Source organism: Hevea brasiliensis, chromosome 1 (genome assembly GCF_030052815.1).
Source record: "Hevea brasiliensis isolate MT/VB/25A 57/8 chromosome 1, ASM3005281v1, whole genome shotgun sequence".
NCBI classification, from domain to species: Eukaryota; Viridiplantae; Streptophyta; class Magnoliopsida; order Malpighiales; family Euphorbiaceae; genus Hevea; species Hevea brasiliensis.
Genome location: NC_079493.1, coordinates 109,063,690 through 109,085,930, shown reverse-complemented (window position 1 = coordinate 109,085,930; position 22,241 = coordinate 109,063,690). Strand labels below are relative to the sequence as shown.

General features: G+C 35.1%; 1 protein-coding gene across 1 annotated transcript; it reads left to right on the top strand.

Annotated features, from left to right (window-relative positions):
• The first annotated feature begins 18,388 nt into the window (after positions 1-18,388).
• On the top strand, positions 18,389-19,048 carry LOC110664424 (auxin-induced protein 15A). The gene has a single exon (XM_021824101.2). The coding sequence runs from the start codon at positions 18,484-18,486 to the stop codon at positions 18,787-18,789; it is 306 nt and encodes a 101-aa protein (XP_021679793.2). The 5' UTR covers positions 18,389-18,483; the 3' UTR covers positions 18,790-19,048.
• The last annotated feature ends 3,193 nt before the right edge of the window (positions 19,049-22,241 follow it).

Here is a 22,241-nt window from a genome sequence, read left to right as displayed (position 1 = left end):
GGAATTTTACCAGCAGAAAGCTGAGATATAGACCTACAACTTTCGTGAACACAAATCCAAATTCTGACCATAACCTAGTCAAATTTCCAACCAAACTTAGGTTACCAAATCTGACAGAACCTGTTTTGCCCAGAATTTTGGATTCTGTCCAATCCAGCCAGTTATGGTATTTAGGCCATAACTTGAGCTAAAAACTCCAAATGGAGTAATTCAAAAAAGGAAATGTAACTAGACACAATAAGGAACAACTTTCATGAAGACAATTTTACCAAATTCCTACTGTACAAATGACTAATGGAATAGTAAACTTAGTGCTTAAATTCTGAAAATTATGAATAACCAACACTAAGCTTAGAAATGGTATTAACAACCAATACTAATAAATTTAGAATGCAAAATGTGGTATGTTGGGAATATTAGAACCAATGTACCTATTGTCTATACAAAAGTCAACATTTTAGTTGACTAATGAAATGAATAGTAACACTTAAACTTCAATTTCAAGAATTGTGAAATTTAAAAGTGTAACATGTCCTAATACACCTAGCAAGATTAGTTTGGATAGGTTGGCATGCCGATAGGGTTCAGTTAACAGTACTGTACATGGCATTATGCCATTCTGTGATTTCATGGCTTTTAGCCATTCTGACATTGTGTTGAGACTTGGCCTTGTGCCTAATGTTATTACAGCTTATTAGCTGTTTTGTTGCACAGCGGGAGACACATATGTGATCGATGGTGTGACGGCCAGAGGTACTTGATGCCCAGTGCTAGTTTACTTGTTTATCAGTCGTCCAGTATAGGTTACTTGGGCAACCTAAAATGAAAGTGGGTAAATTTAATGAAATTATGAATATAACAAGTACATAATAAATAAGACTATAAATAATTATCGAAAAAATTATCTGCATAAGACATAAGAATATGCACTGCATATTTATTTTCTGTTATTTCTTTTTATTCTATTATTGGCACCACTAAGCATTATTGCTTAGCGCGTTGCTTTTACCACGCGTAGGTTCTGGAGAGACCAATAGAGATCCCAGTAGACCACAGACTGGGTGAGATCATCTGCAGCTTTGCATAGTATCCGTGTCACCTCACCGACGTCAATGCATTGGTAGGACACTAGGTTTCATTTTGGGTATTTTGTAATTAATTTTTATTTTCTCATATGTAATTGAAACTTATGTAATGTATTTTGGTATTAATGTAAATAGTGAAAATTGTGTTTATGAATGAAAAAGTGAATATTTATTTATGACTTTTACATGAATATCATATGAGATGAATGATTGAGAAATGGAAATGTTGTTGAAAAATATTGAGATTTTGTTGATGAAATGGAGTTTGGGATTGATTGATTGAAAATTTTGAAAGTATTTTCACAGGTTCCAAAGAACTGTTTTCTCCATTTTTAGCCGGTACTCTACTAGATTTTCTATAAAATTTGTGGAACCTCAAATAAATTGATGTTTTTCATAAATGACTTAAAAAATTATACTTCACCAATTGTACTTCATAGCTATGATAAAAATAAATAAGGAAGGATAAAAAGGATTAAAATAAAACAGGGTATTCCGGTACACTGTGTGACACATCTTACTCGACTATACTGTAGACGGGTAAGGGGTGTTACATTTAGTGGTATCAGAGCATGGTTTAGGCGTTTCTGGGCCTAGATTGAGTTCATAACATGCATTGCATTTGTAAGAGTCGAGATAACACTAATACAGATCTATTTGTCTTTGTTATTTTGGTTAGGATATGGACTCTACATTACAGAGGGCAGTTGAGGAGGAAGTGGAGAGTCATGCTCTGCCTGCAGCAGCTGAGACTCGGGGTAGGGGAGAACCTGCTCTGCCAACCCTAGCAGAGCCTGCTCAGCCTCCACAGGCCATGTTTCAATAAATGGCCGAGTTCTTCAGACAAATGGCTGGGGTAATGCCACCACCACCACCACCTCCACAGCAGAAACCACATCTGGAAAGATTGAGAAAATTTAGAGCAGTGGATTTCTTTGGCAAGAGAGAAGATGATTTTATTGCAGCCAAAATTTGGTTGAACAGAATAGGAAGGGTTTTAAAGCAACTCCACTGCACTCCAGGGCAAAACCTAGAAGCTGTTGTATCTCTGTTGCAAGATGATGCCTACCAATGGTGGGATACAGTATCTAGTGAAAATGTAGCCAAAAGTAATAACTTGGAACTTCTTCCTCTCAGAATTCAAGAAGAAATATGTGGGTAGTGTATACTTAGAAGAGAGAAGAAGAGAATTCATTAACCTGAGGCAGAGACAGTTGACAGTGGCAGAGTGTGAAAAGGAATTTGTCAGACTGAGCCACTATGGAAGGGAGATAATCTCTAATGAGGCCAAAAGGTGTAAAGATTTGAAGATGGATTAAATGACAACATAAAGATCATGATCACTACCTTAGGAATCACAGATTTCACCAAGTTAGTGGAAGCTGCATTAAAAGTTGAGAAGGTTAGAATAAGTGAGTAGACTAGAAGGGAGAGACAGCAGAAGAGGGGCCCGGGTCAGTCTAGCTCATCTCCTGCACCAAGAAAAAAGTTCAAAGGTCCACCTGCATAAAGTTCAGGTCAACTTCAAGGTCAGGGTCAGTCCCAGGGGCCCAGGCCATAATTCGCCCCTAGGAGAGGTCAGTCCACACCATCAGTGGGCGCCTCTCCAAGGACGGGGTTCAAAAGACTAGCCCCAGTATCTTCTGTGTGTCCGCATTGCCTGAACTGGCAAAAGGGGGAGTGTTGGAGAGTGACGGGTGCCTGCTTAAGGTGTGGGTCAATAGAGCATCAGTTGAGGAATTGTCCACGCAGAACTGCTACAGCTGCTCCAACACAAGCAGAGAGACCTGCTCCTGCACCTCAAAGGGGTAGGAAATCTGGCAAATCTAAGGCAGTGGGACGATCACAGAGGCCTGTATCTGAGCCAGCAGAGAGGCCAGAGGTCAAAGCACCTGTCAGAGCCTATGCCATAAGAGCTCAGGAGGAGCAAGATGCCCCGAACGTCATCAGGGGTACGTTCTCTCTCTACAATACATCTGTGCATGCATTGGTGGATCCAGGATCCACTCATTCATACATTTACATCAACTTACCCATAGAAAGGGGGATATTAGTAGGGGAGAGTGACCAAGACATTTTGGCCACTAATCCATTGGGCCACAGTGTAGTGGTGAATAAAGTGTACAAAGGTTGCCCGTTAAGGATTCAGGGGTATGAATTTTTGGCAGACTTAATTGAGTTGTCTTTCCATGAGTTTGAAGTGATTTTAGGAATGGACTGGTTGTCACGTCATCAGGCAATGGTTGATTGTAAATTGAAGAGAATTTCTTTGAAAACTCTTGAGGGTAATGAGATTACAGTTGTTGGGGAAAGGACATATTTTTTGTCCAATGTCATTTCAGCCACAGTTGCAAGAAAACTGATGAGAAAAGGTTGTGAAGCCTACCTAGTACATGGGGTGGATACTAGGCAGGCTAAGCTAGATCTGTGTGACATACCCACAGTAAGAGACTTCCCAGATGTGTTCCCTGAAGAATTGCCTAGATTGCCACCGGCAAGGGAAGTTGAATTTGCTATTGCAATACTGCCGGTACAGCACGAATCTCTATTGCTCCTTATAAGATGGCACCCACAGAATTGAAGGAACTGAAAATCCAGTTACAGGAGTTGCTGGATAAGGGGTTCATATGCCCCAGTGTGTCACCATGGGGAGCTCCAGTGCTGTTAGTAAAAAAGAAGGATGGGACTTTGAGGTTGTGCATCGATTACCGGCAGATGAATAAAGTGATAGTGAAGAACAAATATCCGTTATCTAAAATTGACGATCTGTTTGATCAGTTGAAGGGAGCAGCAGTACTTTCCAAAATTGATCTCAGATCAGGGTATCATCAGTTGAGGGTGAAGGATGCAAATGTGCCAAATACTACATTCAAGACCCGGTATGGGCATTATGAGTTTCTGGTGATGCCCTTTGGCCTAACAAATGCACCAGCAGCATTCATGGACCTTATGAACCGAATCTTCCATCCATACCTAGATCAGTTCGTAGTGGTCTTTATTGATGATATTTTGGTGTATTCTAAGACCAGTGAAGAACATGATGAGCATTTGAGGATTGTTTTGCAAACCCTGAGCGAAAAGAAGCTATATGCTAAGTTGTCCAAGTTTGACTTTTGGTTGAATGAGATTGCATTCCTTGGACACATAGTGTCAGCTGATGGGATTAGAGTGGATCCCAAGAAAATAGAAGCAGTGATGGAATGGAAGCCTCCCATGAATACAACTGAGGTCAAAAGTTTCTTGGGGCTAGCTGGGTATTACAGAAGATTTGTGAAAGGATTTTCCTTAATAGCTGCTCTAATGACTAAGTTGTTACATAAGAATGTCAGATTTGACTGGAATGACAAGTGTCAGACCAGTTTTGAGAAGTTGAAGACTATGTTAACAGAGGCACCAGTGTTAACACAGCCAGTGTAGGGAAAGGACTTTGTGGTCTACAGTGATGTCTCTCATAATGGGTTAGGGTGTGTATTGATGCAAGAGGGGAAGGTGGTTGCTTATGCTTCCAGGCAGCTAAGGCCACATGAACAGAATTACCTTACCTATGATCTAGAACTTGTAGCAATTATCTTCGCACTGAAGATATGGAGGCACTACTTGTATGGTGAAAAGTGCTACATTTACACAGACTATAAAAGTCTAAAATACTTGCCAACCCAGAAGGAGCTCAACCTTAGACAGAGGCGATGAATTGAGTTCCTGAAGGACTATGATTGTGTAATTGACTATCATCCTGAGAAGGAAAATGTAGTTGCTGATGCTTTGAGCAGAAAATCCATCATAGCTTTGAGATCATTGAATGCCCGTCTATCCTTGGCTCGAGATGGAGCTATTTTGGCTGAGTTGCAAGTTAGGCCAAACCTGCTACAGCATATTTTAGATGGGCAGAAGGTAGATGAAAAGCTAAAGGCTATTATGAGCAAAATCCTAGAAGGGAAAGAAACTGACTATGGGGTAAGTAGATGGGTGTCTATACTACAAAGGAAGAGTGCGTGTACCAAATAATGAGGAATTGAAAGCCAATATTCTAAAAGAGGCACATGCTAGTGTTTATGCTATGCACCCAGGAAGTACAAAAATGTATCATGATCTGAAGCTTCAGTATTGGTGGCCTGGTATGAAGAAAGACATAGCTGACTATGTGACTAAATGCTTGACATGCCAGCAAGTCAAGGCAGAACATCAAGTTCCATCGGGTTTGCTACAGCCTATACGCATACCTGAATGGAAATGGGATCGAGTCACCATGGATTTTGTAAGTGGTCTACCTCTCACTCAGAAGAAACATGATGCAGTATGGGTGATAGTAGATAGATTAACGAAGTCAGTACACTTTCTGCCAGTAAGGACTGACTACTCATTGGAGAAGTTAGCAGAATTGTATATTAGTGAGATAGTTAGACTGCATAAAATTCCACTTTTCATCATATCTGATCGAGACCCAAGGTTTATATCGAGATTTTGAAAGAAATTGCATGAATCCTTGGGTACACAACTCCACTTCAGCACAGCTTTCCATCCTCAGACGGATGGGCAATCAAAAAGAGTAATCCAGGTAAACAATTGAAACCAGTTGAGCTAATACAAATATTGAACTGAAATGATAATAATAACATGAAATATATGTCAAGTCCTTGACGATATGCTAAGGAGTTATGTCATTGAGTTTGAGGGAAGTTGGGATAGATACCTCCCACTGGCAGAATTTGCATACAACAATAGCTACTAAGCTAGTATCCAAATGGCCCTGTATGAAACACTGTATGGGAGGAAATGTAGAACTCCAGTGTGCTGGACTGAAGTAGGCAAAGATAAATTGGTAGGGCCAGACCTGGTGAAATAGAATGAGGAGAAGGTAAAGTTAATCAAAGCCAATCTGAAGGTTGCCTCAGACAGACAAAAATCTTATGCCAACCTGAAGAGAAAAGAAATAGAATATAAAGTTGGCGACAAAGTGTTTCTGAAGGTGTCATCGTGGAAAAAGGTACTGAGGTTTGGAAGAAAAGGTAAGTTAAGCCCTAGGTTCATTAGCTCATATGAAGTCATTGAACGTGTGGGTCCAGTGGCCTACAGGCTAGCTTTACCACCAGAGCTGGCCAAGATCCATAATGTGTTCCACGTGTCTATGCTAAGAAGATACTGCTCAGATCCTTCACATGTCATCTCTATGGAAGAATTTGAAGTACAACCGAATTTGACATATGAAGAAGAACCCATACGAATCCTAGCTCAGAAAGTGAAAGCATTGAGGAATAAGCAGATTCCACTGGTGAAAGTGCTTTGGAGGCACCACAACACCGAGGAGGCAACTTGGAAAAGTGAAGAGACGATGAGGCAACAGTTCCCTCAACTATTTGCATCAGGTAAATTTCGAGGACGAAATTTAAATTAGAGGGGAAGAGTTGTAACACCCTCCCTGCAGCAACTCCGTACATTCTACTGTTCTAGTGACCAATGTGGGTCCGGACAGCTAGAACGTCCGGAAAAATATTTAAACTAGAGTGAGGAACCATAATTAACTCAAATATTAATAAGAAAAATTTATAAAAAAAATTTAGAAATAAAATACAACTAAGTTAAATGAACCGGTGCCCTAGCGATGGCTAACCTAGTGGGAAGTTGCGGTTCTTGCAACTAGGAGCCCTAGACCCGAGGCAAAATTCATAAAATAATTTTTGGGACTCTAGAGAAGGGTCATTGAGGTCCTATGGCATTAGAATGCCAAGAAAATACTTAGAAAAATTTTTCAATCGGTACAGACAATTTTGGTCTGTTAAGCCAAACGGATGGCATTTTGGTCATTTCGCCTTCAGAGGTGATTTTTGGCCGACTTGTCCAGTTAAGTAAATAATTATTATGATACAAAATGTGAATAAATATTACTAAAAATTAAATTGAAATTAAGTAGACAAGAAAAAGAAAGAAAATGAAAGAAATTTGAATTATGACATCATTATGATGTCATTAAACATCCTCCCACCCAACCAAATTTTAACACATCATTATAAACTACTTAAAAATGAATAAAAGGAGATAAAAATTAAAGAACTAAACAGCTATCTTCAACCTCTGGGGCAGCCAAAAACGTGGAGAGAGAGAGAGAGAGAAGGAAGGAAAACTCCATTAAAACTTCACCAAGCTTGAGTTCACCACCCAAATCACCCCAAAACCCTAGCTTCCCTTCACAAATATTTACCCTTACATATAGAGCAAGTCTTGGGCAGCAAAAAGAAAGAGAAAAAGAGGAGTTCTCAAGCTTTGGGAATTAGCTAAATCAAGGTTAGTGTCCAAACTTTTGCTATTTTGATTAAATTCATATTTAATGGCATGAAGTAAGTAGGAAATGTAAGAAAACAAGATAAAAATGTGTGTGTGTGCACTCTAAAAATTTTGGCAACTAGGGTTTGCTCATGTAATAGTTTATTAACCTTGTAATAGTCAATTAGTGACCATTTGAATGTGTGTGAGAAGGAATTGAAGTGAGTAAGGATGTTGAATTTGAGTTTAGGTGAGCTGCCTTGGCTGACCTGTAGGACAGTGTATGAGTCCAGCAGGTTTGGGCAGTAATAACTGGAGTTGTAGAGGGTCAATTAGTGCAAGGCTAATTAGACATGAAACTAGACACATAATGGCACAATTTTGATGAAGAAACCTTGCCCAGAAAACCAAACCAAGTTGACCTAAAAATTGCCCTAATTCGGGTGACTTGCATTCTGCCTGGGCAAAATGACCAAATGAATAGTATTTATTCATTTAGTCATAACTTAGTATAGAAAGGTCCAATTGACTTGAAATTTTACCAAAAGAAAGCTAAGACATAGATCTACAACTTTTATGAAGAACACAAATCCAAATTCTGAACATAACCTAGTCAAATTGCCAACCAAACTTAGGTTACCAAATCTAGCAGAACCAGTTTTGCCCAGAATTTTGGATTCTGTCCAATCTGGCCAGTTATGGTGTTTAGGCCATAACTTGAGCTACAAAACTCCAAATGGAGTGATTCAAAAAAGGAAATATAACTAGATAAAATAAGAAACAACTTTCATAAAGACAAGTTTGCCAAATTCCTACTGTAAAAATGACCAATAGAACAGTAAACACAAGGCTTGAAATTTGAAAATTTTGAACAACTAGCACTAAGCTTAGAAATGGTATTGACAACCAATACCAACAATTTTAGAATGCAAAATGTGGTATGTTGGGAGTATTAGAACCAATGTACTTATGGTCTATGCAAAAGTCAACATTTTAGTTGACTAATGAAATGAATAGTAACATCTAAACTTAAATTTCAAGAATTGTAATGTTTAAAAGTGTAACATGCCCTAGTACACCTAGCAAGATTGGTTTGGATAGGTTGGCATGCCAATAGGGTTCAGTTAGCAGTACTGCACATGGCATTATGCCATTCTGTGATTTCATGGCTTTTAGCCATTTCGATATTATGTTGAGATGTGGCCTTGTGCCTAATGTTATTACAGCTTATTAGCTGTTCTGTTGCACACCAGGAGACACACATGTGACTGATGGTGTGATGACTCGAGGTACTTGATACCCAGTACTAGTTTACCCATTTATCCAGTCCAGTCATCCAGTATAGGTTACTTGGGCAACCAAAAATGAAAGTTGATAAATTTAATGAAATAATGAATATAACAAGTACCAAATAAATAAGATTACCAATAATTATTAAAAATTTGTCTGCATGAGACATCAATACACTCAATGCATTTTTTTTTATTAGTTCTTTTTATTTTATTATTGGCACCACTAAGCATTATTGCTTAGCGCATCGCTTTTTGCCACGCGTAGGTTCTGGAGAGACAGACAGAGAGCCCAACAGACCATAGATTGGATGAGGTCATAGATCTGCCTAGCGTCAGAGTCACCTCTCATCTACAGTGCATCAGTGGTAGGACCTTTAGGTCCCTTTTGAAATTATGTTTTTGCATTTTGTATTAGGTAGTAGTTTGTGATTTGTAAATTATGAACTCATGTAAATAGTAAAGTTATGTAATCATATGTTGATGTACATATTTTAAAGAATTTTGTTAATTAATATAATTTGAGAATATCTTCATGAAATTTTAGTTGATTTTGAATTTGAATGAAATTGTGGATTAATGTTGAGAACTTGAAATGATTGCTAATGTTGAGACCATGTTGATGGTTATTGGAGTTTGAGAATGATTGGAAATGATTATTGGAAGTGTTTTTCACAGGTTCAGAAGAACCGTTTTCTCCATTTTTAGCCGGTACTCTGCCAGATTTTTTATAAAATTTTCGGAACCTCAAATAAATTATAATTTCAATAAATGACTTAAATGAATTATATTTCATAAATTGAACTTCATAACTATAAAAAAAAAATAAATTAGGAAGAACAAAAAAAATGATTGAATTAAAATAAGGTGTTCCGGTACACTGTGTGGCATATCTTGCTTGGCTACACTGTAGACGGGTAAGGGGTGTCGCAGTGATGATGTTCACAAATACAATTTTCTTGAAGAAAATATACCCCACGAACAAGATGCAACTGAAGCGGAAGGTGAACTTCCAATGAGAGGGTATAAGCCTCTTGCTGATTTCTACAGTGAATGCAATCTTATAGTTCTTGAACCTGAGAACTTCAAGCAATTAACAATTGATGAAGCGTGGAAAAATGCTATGGTTGAAGAATTGAAAATGATAGAAAAGAATAGGACTTGGGAGCTGGTTCAAAGGCCTAAAAACAAGAATGTTATTGGAGTGAAATGGGTCTACAGAACAAAATTAAATCCAAATGGCTCTGTGAACAAACTAAGGGCCAGACTTATTGTCAAGGGATATTCTTAGCAATTTGGAATTGATTATAGTGACACCTTTGGTCTAGTAGCTAGTTTGGACACTATAAGGCTATTGATTGCTCTTACAACTCAAAACAACAAAAAGATTTTTCAATTGGATGTAAAGTCTACTTTTCTTAATGGTAACTTGGTTAAAGAAATTTATGTTGAGCAACTTGAAGGTTTCACAGTGGAGGGCAGTGAAGACAAGGTGTATTTACTCAAGAAAGCCTTATATGGCTTGAAGCAAGCTCCAAGAGCTTGGTACAGCAAGATTGATAGTGATCTACAACAAATTGGCTTTGTTAAAAACTTTAGTGAAGCTACTCTCTATGTGAAGGAAAAAGGTTGTGATATTCTAATTATTTCTCTCTATGTTTACGATCTTTTGATCACTGGTAGCAATTCACATATGATTCAAGAGTTTAAGTCAGAAACGTTAACTGCTTTTGAGATGACAGATCTTAAAGAAATGTCTTATTTTCTTGGAATGGAATTTTCTCAATCTCATAAAGGAATTTTCATTTGCCAAAGAAAATATGCATATGAAATTCTTAAAACTTTTAGTATGGAAAACTCTAAACCTATTGGCACTCCATTATGTCAAATTTTGAAGTTGTGTAAAGATGATAAATCAGACAAGGTTGATGTTGGGATTTATAGCAACTTGATTGGTTGTCTCCTCTATTTAACATCAACTAGACTAGACTTGACGTTTGCTGCAAGTCTATTGTCAAGATTTATGAATTCTCCAAGTGTCACTCATTTCCAAGCAGCCAAAAGAGTTCTAAGGTACTTAAGAGGCAGCTTGGATCATGGAATAATGTTCAAGAAAGTTGAGAAAATGGAGCTAATTGGCTACACGAATAGTGACTTGGCAGGTTCCATTGATGACATAAGAAGTACCTATGGTTTTTTTCTTTACAATTGGGTGTGGTATGTTTTGCTAGAACTCAAAAAAGCAAGGAACAGTAGCTCAATCAACAATTGAGGCTAAGTATATTGCTGCTTCAGCTATAGTAAATCAAGCTATTTGGCTGAGAAAAATCCTTAAAGATTTTAAGATGAAACAAAGTGAAGCTACCAAGATCTTTTGTGACAACAAGAGTGCAGTTGCTATCTGTAAAAATGCAGTTTTTCATGGGAAAACAAAGCACATAAAGATCAAGTATCACTTTGTTCGTGAGGCTAAAATTGAAAATGAAATCTATCTTATCCATTGCAACTCAGAAGCGCAGCTTGCTGACATCTTAACCAAGGTTTTGCCCAAGGCCAGATTTGATTACTTGAAGAATCTTATAGGGATTTGCTATTAAATTGTTAAGGGGGAGTGTTGATAGTTAACACTTTTAAATCAAATCTCATAATCTGATTATTTTAATTTCTTTTGTTTAACATGTTTATCAATTACAAGTGTGGGTTAGAATTGTCTTTTTAGCCTATTTTTGTACTCTTAAAAATAAGGGGAGAAATGTTTTCTGAAAAGTTTTTTTGTAACCATGCTTAGTTGGTATGAGCTATTGAGAAACTTGTATCTTTAAATATCATTATGTAATAGCACATGTTAGCACTCTTTGAACCAATTTCTTGAGCAAAATTTCTTTTCTCTGTTTTAGTTACTCTTATCTGTTTGCCTCCAATAGTACCGGTGTCAATAAGTATCTAGGAAAAATCTCACAGCTCTCAACAGAACTGCAAAAATCTCTTCTGATTTTCTCCAACATAAACAGTAAAGTGGCCTGGCACATCGGCAGTTTCTTGTGACAAACGAATCCTTCCAAAAATTTGCTTAGAACTCACAATCCTGGGCAAGCGAGCACCCATGTTTGAATTCTTTGCCAAGTGTGTTTCATTGAACTGAATTATCCGTAGAAGAACTTGGAAATGAAGTAAAGAAGATCTCTAACACCGAGTAGCTAGGTGGATATATATAAAAAACAGAAGCTCGAGCAGGGCCCAGAGGGCATATTTTCACAAGGGATCACATGGTCATGCTGTCATTGCCAACAAGTTGGAAGGTATCATCTTGGTCTACCACCCCACAAAAAACTTTTCAACCATTAAATCAATGACCTACTTATATAATGACAATTCCTCATCATTCCACTCGAATGAAATTTTTGAAGAACTATAGTTTCTGGATCAAATTCTTGCATAAAGTTTAATCAATCTAATGCATGAACTGCTTTTGATTTAAGGGTCAACACACATAGACAGTAGTGTGGGGCATGAATGACATGAAGAATCATGTCATGGAGCTGCTAGGTCCTCTTTCTGCAGTACTGTGGATGTTCCAAAGATATTTCGGCTGTTTAATTAATGGTGTATTAGCTGTTAGCTAGTCTTTTATTTATCTCCTCTTAGTTTTCAGTACTAACTTCCAGGGACTCTTTACAGTGAAGAAATCCGCATGAATATATCTTCATTAATGAGATGATTCTGATCCCATCAAAAAGTTGAAACTGACAATGATATATATATATATATATATATACACACCACACAAATAAAGCATCAGAACGTCTCCACATGTTTATCTTTTTATTGGCAATTCCACGTGTCGATGTGATCAGCCAGATTTACAGCCTTTCAGACCTAGCTTTTCATCTTTTAACAGCGTTAAATTACAAGGCACGGCATCAACAGCTTCACTGCAAGAAAATGTTAAATTTAGCAGTAAAAAAAGTTTATTGTTAAAAATATAAAATTTATTATTATAAACTTATAATAGTAATGCATAAATTATTATATGTTACTGTTAAATAATTGTGGTTGTAAATATATTATAAAAAAATTAGTTATTAGTAGCAATAATTTTTACTATAAAAAATTTTCAATAATATTGTTATTATCTTTTTGGCTACCATTAAGCATAGTTATTAATATTATTGTTGTATGTTAACCTAAACAAGAAAATTAATATCGTTGATATTTGTGGGGTAGCCCTGGCCTATCTAGATATTGTGTGATTGAGTCTGGTTGTGTTGCTTCCCTTCATTATGCTTGCCTTCGCAATTTAAAATGGGCTTAGGTGAGAGTTCTAATTACAATGCCAACCACAAAGAAAGTGGGCTTTCCCTTCTAAAGCTTTGAAATTCAAATTTTTTAAATTATATTTAATAAAAATTATAAAATAATTTAATAATGATTTTAAGTGGCCTTTTTAAAAACTACTTAAGCTTCAAAATTTATCTTATTTCAAAACTATCGACAGAAAAGTTGTTAACCTTTGCAGTCCATGCCACTCCCAGATTTGCCCTAACATGTGACTGATTCTTGGAATTCTTGAGAATCAAACAAATAGAGAAGATTTCCATCAACCAATTATTTTGATTTTTCAGTTCTTTGTCTTTTATAGCCAACTAGTCTTTTTTTTTCATTATTTTTTTTATTAGAAAAGTAGCTCTTTTTTTTTCTTCTACTACTAATAGATAGATTCATTCGTTGTGTAATACAAGATATAGCTTTAATAGAGCTCACTAACAGCAGCCCAAGAAGCACAGAAAGAAAAATAAAAAAGGACTTGAGAAAAAAAAAAAAAACTAAAAACAAGGCCCAAGGCCATCAAGAAAAAAATAAATAAATAAATAAAGAGCCGCCTAGCTAGTTCCCTTGAGCAGCACTGCCTAAACAGCAACAACCCATCGGAGATTCTTGTGAAAGTTCTTGTAGAGAAGCATTCAACCGACAAACAGAGACTCAAGCACCTCAAAAGCTCATATCATTTCCCTAAAAACGGTAGAGAGAGTCGAGTGAAAGAGCTCAAACGACTTGTAGCCTTCAAAGGTCGGTGGGCCATCTTTCAAACCGTCGATGGGACCTTGAAATCCCACTTCTCAAAGTGACGATAATGCACCCTCCCGCGGCTTAATTAACAATAGACAGAGACCATCGTTCTAGGTCGACTATCCCTCCCCTACCTCAGATAGTAACCCAGAGACAATGGCTTGGTCACAAGCTAGACCCAGACAATACATGCAGGAGGAAAAGATCCCTCTCTCAGATAAACAAACCCTACAACCAAAACAAGTAAATCCAAAAATATATCTATAGCCTTAGCCGAAAGTAGGGAGGGAGAACCCATTCTTGGGCAAAGGCGAAAGCCCTCCTCTATCCAGATGGAGTAGGAGAGGCCATTAAATTGGTAATAAAACAAAAGAGACGAGAGCTTCCAAAGAAAAAGGAGAAGAGAGGAAAGTCTTTCTCTAAAATTTTAGGGAGAGATTCCCGTAACTCTCCTCTCCATATCTCATAGTCGCCTTATTTTAATTTCTATCATAGGTTTATGACCAAAATAATCAAGATTTGTATCCAGTATATCAATTATATTACAACATTTTAAATTAGTTTCAATTGTAGGAATGAGTATATTTACTAACACAATATATATTTCACTAAAAAAAAAAAAAATTAATGTGAGTATAATTTTTTAAAAATTATTAATTATTTTTTTAAAATTAATTGGAGCGCTATGTAGAGATCTAACCGTCGAACCCATCAAGAGATGGGATTCGAAAGTTAGATACAAATCGGGAAAGGTGTTAGACATGTCAGCCACATTGGCCATTGCAGTTGACTTCCACTTAATTACTTTCATGTGTTTAGTTTAATTATATTTGATGTCCCGTTTATTTATATTTAATAAACGAAATTAGAAATGTACAGTAAGCTAAATATATATTATTTAGAATTAATTTATTATATACTTGTATTATTTTTTTAATCTCTGGAGTGCTTATTAAAAATATAATAATTAAATAAAAATTTATCATGCCAGCAGTGTCTTATAAAAAATAATAAAAAATGGTTCCATTTATTGTTGGGGGGTACTCTAAATATTCCTAAAATTACTAAATTACCCTTTCTTTTTCTGCCCCTACTCGTCTTCTCTCCTCCTTCAGGTCCCCCTCCCACCCTCTCAATCTCGCACAGCGGTCACCCACTCATTACACTCACAATCATCTTTAAAACGACAATTGCAATCTCTACTCTCTGCTATGTCTAGACTACTTGCACCTCATAATTTCTGTACATTGAGAACAAATCCCCAAATCAGTGTTTCAAAGGTTTAGGGTAAATAAGCCAATGCTGGTTTCACTCGAGCATCAATTCAGCTCATCTATAAAAATCAAAGCAAAGGTTTCAGCTCATCGTTGCACAACCTGCTTCGCTTTAGGCAAATGGAATAACGGATACCTATTATTTCTGCTGTATTTGATAGATGATTTTCTTAAAAAAAAAATTGTCTTTCCAAATTATGAATAAGTATGCAATTCAAGCTATTGCACTGACTGCAACTCAACCTATTGCACTGAGTGACTACCCAATCCTTGGAATAGGTGTTTGTATATATACGCAGAGAGCAAGAACACTCTCAATGCCAGTTACTTGAAGATTACATGGTGAAAAGAGAACACTGTACAATGAGAAAGAGCCAAGGACATAGGTCCCAAGCAATCTCATGGCTGTGCCATCAAGCGATCGATAAGATTTTGGTAGATTTATGGATAATAATGTCCATCCACTACTTGATTTCTTAAAGTGGTAGGCCATCATAATTCGTGACAGTACTCAATCAAGCAAAGAAAGTGGCCACACTAGCACTCATGTCTAACTTGACCTTGAGAAAACACATGAAACTGAGGAGTTGGTACTGTTGATCGCATGACTAGCACTCATATCTCTCTTGACCTTGAGAAGACACATGAAACTGTGGAGTTGGTACTGTTGATCGTATGAAGATGGGGCTATATTTTGAAGGAAGGATGGGTGAAAAGGAAGCATCTAACAAGCACCTTCATATGATATTTTGTTTTCTCTCTATTCTCAACCACAAGTACTGCTATACCTAGCTAGCAATAGTGGCCACACTCACATGCTCTATTTAACCCATTAGCTAAAAGTAAAGTTATTTCTCAGCCAGCTCTTCGTTTGAGCCAGATATATAAATATGTGGGTCTTACTGTCTTTTAAATCCATGATAGACGACGTCGATCTAGGCAAGAATTTCCCAAATAGAACATATGTCTCTTTTACAGGTTTTGCTTGCATATACAAATTAATGCAATTGACAAGAAAACAAGCCATAACAGAACGCCTAAAAATTGACACATTTACTACGCTCTTGCTTCCTGAAACCAGGCCTTAATGCATCAACAGGACATAATTCTGATCGCAAAATTTGCAAAATTCACTTAATTGCTTGCAGATTCATGTATATAAGGCAAGACATTACCCTAGAAAATGCATGTGTCATGTGGCAAAATCAATACAAATTAAATTTTCAAATCAGTTGGTCCAGAGAAAGTGACATATATATGCATGGTTCCTTGTATTAAGTCCCCCTATTCTCTCTATCATTCGCTCTCTATATGTGACAAAAATGTGCCCAAGTAGTCACTTTCCCTCCTGATCTTCACATCACAGTTGCAGATTTCCGATTTTTCGGGAGATCTGTCCATTCTAATCTGGGTTTTTTCAGCACTTTTAAGGGGTGAATTGCACTGCTCTCATCTCGTTATTTCATTTCAATTACTCCATTTTAATTCATTAAAATAAAATTCATCACTATTAATTTTATTTCAGAAAAAGTTCTCTGACCTACAATAATAAATTTCCAAATTAAAAAGAATAAAATTACCTTTTGCCCTCTTTTCCTTCTTTTTCTCTTTTTTTATTTATGATTAAATTAATTAATAATTATTATTAATAAAATTATTTTATTTTAACTAAACTTATTAATAAAATGATTAATTATATACATGTTATTTACTATTAATTAAAATTTAATTTGTAACCATGTGAAAAAATAATAATTGAATAATAATAAATTTTAAAATAATATTTTATTAATATATGATATTTTATTAATATTTTATTTTTTATATAAAGGATAAAAAATAAACAATAAATAATAATTTATATATATTTATTTTGATTACATATTAATTTAGTGTTAATTAAAAGAAAAAAAATAACCTAAAAAACATTCTATTGTATGTTAAAGGACTTCTTTTGGAGGAAAAACTAAAATTAAGAGATTTTATTTTAATAAATTAAAATTAAATACCTCAAATGAAATAATCACTTAAATTGAGTGATGATCAATATAATTTATTCTTATTTTTTTTAGTTTGCTTCTATAAAGACATTTTAGTAGACAAAATCATACCTGAAATTTTAATTTTTTCTATTTTTAATTTTGATTGAAATTTAAATCATTAAAAATAATAAAAATTGTATAAGAAATATATATATATATTATGTTAATCAAACATGCATGCATGGTTTTGGCTGAGGCTTACTGATTTAATTAGCATTCTGTTTAGATGTCAGCCTTTCAGAGTCAAAAGTCAAAATTCACATGCTTATTAGTTAATAATTTAATTAACTAATTAATTAATTATATTGAGAAAAAAAAAAAAAAAACTGTGTAGCAACCGATATGGAATGGTGGAGAGTGGGGACTCTCGCAGGGTCTACTCGGTAGCTAGTTGGCTTGAAAAAACCCAAAAATAACAGCAGTAGGTCTAACTTCAATGCTTCATTCTGAATACATAATAACCATAACAAATCTTAATTATATCACTTTCCATTGAGACAATGTCTTTTTATGCCAAACCCTGATGTCTGGCATCAAAGAGTCCGTAGATTTTGTTAGCTCCATAACAGTACAAGTGTTTATACCTTTCAATAGTAGGTTCTATGAGAAGTATTTTACTAGTATTCAATTAAATTTTATATTTTTATTATTTGTATATTTATTTATATAACACTAAATAATTAATTACATTTGAATCTCTACTCATCACAAATTATCTTGTCTAATATTATAAATATCTATATTATATCAATACTTAGCAGTAAAAATTTCACAACAATATTAGTAATGCTACCTATAAAGCCATTATAAAATAGTAATATGAATAATTTCTTGCAACAACTATAATTTTATTATAAAATACATATGGCCAAAATTTTATAGCAGCAATTTATTTATTGTTGTTATAAATTTATGGCAATAAATTTTATATATTTAACAGTAAAAAATCCTTGTTGTTAAATTTTTTTCTCCTAGTATAGCAGAATCAATTAAAACTGAGTATTTAAATTATTATATATAGAAATGTAAGTGATGGCCAATCCTACACGTACTAAATTTGTACCTTCACCTAAATTATAATGATCGATTACATTTATATTCTAATTTTATGAAATTTGATTAGACAAAATTGGATAACCGAAATTATAATATACAGGGCTACACCTCTCTGCTGTTCTTAAAGGTGGTAGGGCATGATATGTCTAATAATAAACAAAGCATACCATGTGAAATTTCAACAAGTCCTTCACCTGATATGTCCCTCAATATTTCCCAATGAGCAGTTGTCTTATGCACCATTCTACATTTTCATCATATGCTATCATTTTCTTTAAAGTTTTGAGGTCCCTATATATATTCAAGCACTACAGACATCATTTCAACTAAGTTTAGGTCATCAATCTTCAGTCGCTATACCCTAAACTTTTCAAGTTGTTAAATATTCTCCTCGATCAATCTTTTCTGAGATATGGGTATTCAATTGATGGGGATTGCTCATGCTAAACAAAAGCTTCAACGAAGTCTTTCAACTAAAATTGCAAGTATTTTGGCTACTTCTCATAATATTCCCAAAGGTCACATTGCTGTCTACGTTGGAGAAGGCTACAGAAAGAGATTTGTTATTCCAATATCCTACTTGAATCACCCTTTGTTCCTGGAGTTGCTAAAGCGTGCAGAGGAAGAGTTCGGTTTCGATCATCCAACGGGAGGTCTTTCATTACCCTGCACTGAAGAGTATTTCTCTAGTCTAACTTCAGTTTTAAGTTGCTCGTAAAAACAAAAGCTTCCGTTGCCAGAATTCTTCTCTCATGTCCAATTGGGTTTCCATTTCTATTTGTCCACCAATTCTTTTCCTCCTTCCGAAGTTGTAAACAGTTTGAGACATCAATTCTGTCTCAGTTTAGTTTTTCCTTCTAGCATTTTGCTTATTAAATTCAATTTTGTGTAGATATTATGTAAGTTTGTAATGACATCTCCCTTGTAGAATTTTGAAAGGAGTTGTTTGCTAACAAAAAAAATCAACCCTTTATTAATGGCCATTAAATCTGTTCTTAAAAGTTAAGAATTCTGTTTACTCATTGTCTGAGAATAATACTTTCTCCACGGACTCGTATTGCAAAAGCCCATTAAGCTTAAACTTTAGCCAGGATTCGAACTATAGAGCTTTTTAGTCTAAGAAGCTCTCATATTATGTCAAAAAACAACTCAACTTAAAAATTTAAGCTCATAGATAAAAACTCTAAGAATAGTTCTATATCTCTCTCTGGCTACCTATACGGTCCTCTGTTTTGGAGCATTAACACTATATGTATATATACCAAAGCTAATTTGAGCATGACTTGATGAGCAAAGCCATGTGACCCTTTTCTTATATATGCATGCTAGCCCAATAAATTCTTCAAAGGAATTAAAGCCTACCAGCCATTCTACTACTGATGACACGCATTAAGGCCATTCCACAACCTCTAAAACCCCATAAATACAAGCACTAAACCCTGAGCATTCGCTCTTTTATACAATCTAGAGCCTAGAATCATGAGTATTCGCCTGGCTTCCAAGTTTCCTAATGCAAAGCAAATCCTAAAAGGGAGGTCCCATCTTACAAGAAATAATAATTCAGACGTACTTAATAGGAAAGTCTATTCAGACATACTAAACAGGAAGTCCAAGTATTGATGAGCTTTAATTTAGTGATAATAGAGTAGTCTCCAGAACTGTGAAATAATGATTTATAGCAGAAATATTCAGTAAAAATAATTATTGGATTAACTATCAAATGTAAAAGTAATAATATTATATTTTTTATCATAGTCAAAACACTCACTCAATCTTTAAAAGTTAGGAGAGTTAATGTTTTATTAATCACTCTCTTAACCTTTAAATATAAGTATAAACACTATGTTATTGAACAATATAGATAGTGTATTTTGACTATAGTAAAAAAAACACGTCAATTTCAAATTGAAGTCTTGTAGATCATTAATGAAATTGACAATCAATTTTATAAATTAATAATATTCGATTCATTTTGTGAGGGTTAAAATAGATTATGCTGCTTTGGTTAGACAAATACGAATTGGGTTGATTAGTAGAACCAAAGATTTACCACCTATAGACAAACTTAATGGTATTCATATTGGAAGAGCGTGTGTGCCCTGCAATGAAGGGGCAGCATCACAAGGCTTGTTTGTGTGTAGTAGTACGGCATAGCATTCAAAAGCTTTCGTTTAGTGATGGTTTGTGGTTTAGTTTCTTATACTTGAATTATGAATTGTGTGAACAAAACATGTAGGGGTGGCAATTCGGGTTGATGGGTCATGTTCATGTCATGTCAACACGCGATACGAACACGATTAAGGTCGACACGAATACGACATGATTAACAAATCGTGTCAAAATTTTAAACACGAACACAATCCTTTTATTATACGTGTTACATGACACGACACAATTAATATTAAATTGTATTAGGTGTATTCAATACGATACAACTCATTTAACACGAAATAACCCATTTAACACGGTTTGACACGACTTAACCCATTTAACATGCTATATAAGTGGGTTTATGGATCATAGCGGGTCAAATGGGTTAGTGGGTCACGGGTCAACACGTGATGACAAGAATATTAAATCGTGTCATAAACGTGTCAAGTCGGGTCAGCAGGTTAACCCGTGACACGACACAATTATAACCATATCATAAATGGGTCGACCCGAATTCTACACGAACACGAATAAGCCTAATTCAAACCCTATATTTCTGTGTCGTATTCGTGTCGTGTTTGCCGGTCGTGTTTAAAATTGCCACCCTTAGAAACATGTAGGCCTTATGCACCATAGGCGGTGAGAGCAATAGACTGATACAGGGTTATATATATATACATGATAAGTCATTCAACAAAAAAACTAATGTGGATTTTTTTTTTATTAAACGAATTGTAAACCATTTAGAGCCTAAAATACCAATTAATAGTGAATAGTCATTTTTTTTTCCTAGGATTTTTAGCTTGTTAGGTGAAAGTAAGATCTATAAGTTAATCTTGTAGATTCTAAATTATTCAATATTAATCTAAGAGAATTACACAAAATGTCCACAATATATAAATTTTCTATACATCATTGATTACCATTACATGTAATTTAAATAAATTAAAATTTAGTAATTTTGACTATAATAAATTTATCTTTTGATAAAAATGATGGTTCGGGTTAGAGCAGTGTAAGGATGGGTGACTTACTGGGAAGTTGTCAACTCGTATTAAAGCAGCAAATGGGTGAGGTAAAGGCAATTAATGGAAGTGTTAGATTTATAATCCAAAATCCTAGCTGATTTAGAAGACCTTTTCTCATTTGAGTGAGAAAAATATTTCTCAATAGGATGGAGGAATATTTATCATATACAGTAGAAAAATTATTTTAGTATTATTCTGAAATTGAGTGAGACTCCTAATTAAATTAAAATTAAGAGAATTAACACTATAAATAGGATAATGGTTGAAAGGTTATTTGGCTTCATCCATGGGGAGCGGCTTTGCCCATTGAAGAGAGTGGCTTTGCCTATTAATAAGGGGTTCCTGCCCATTGCAGCCCATGAAGGAAAAGAGGTTTCGGCCTAAGATGAAGAAATGGCATAGAATTCAAGATGAAGGAATTCTTATATACTGATGAAAGGGCTCTTGCCTGTGTAGTTGAAGACTCCCCTTGTAGTGTAGTAGTTAAAGTAGTAAATATATTGTGTTATATCTAGAGGAGACTGAGAGGACTAACTAATGTATTTACTATGAGCAATTATATAATGTGGGTTATCTTGGGTATACTTGGGTTTATGGGTAGTATTTCTTTGAGCTTGTAATGATGGTTTATTATTGTTGATAGTAGAAGATGGCATACCTGTTGAGGTAGTCCCATGTGGAAAGAGTGAATCACGTAAATATTATTAGCTTGTGTGTATTTTTTTATTTATTTGCAGTTTATATGCTTCCGCAATGCATAACAGGAAGGGTAAGAAAGGATAAAGAGGGTGAACAGTAAAAAACGTTACAATAAAAAATATTCATATTTAGAAAGAGATAAATTAATAAAAATATAAAAATAGATAATGTATATTTTTTATGTTTAAGAATAGGTGAAAGAGGGATAGATTTGAGAGGTGTAAGATATAAAATAACTCACAACTCTCACTCTCTCCTCCTCACAACCAATTTAGGATACAAAAAAAATTAA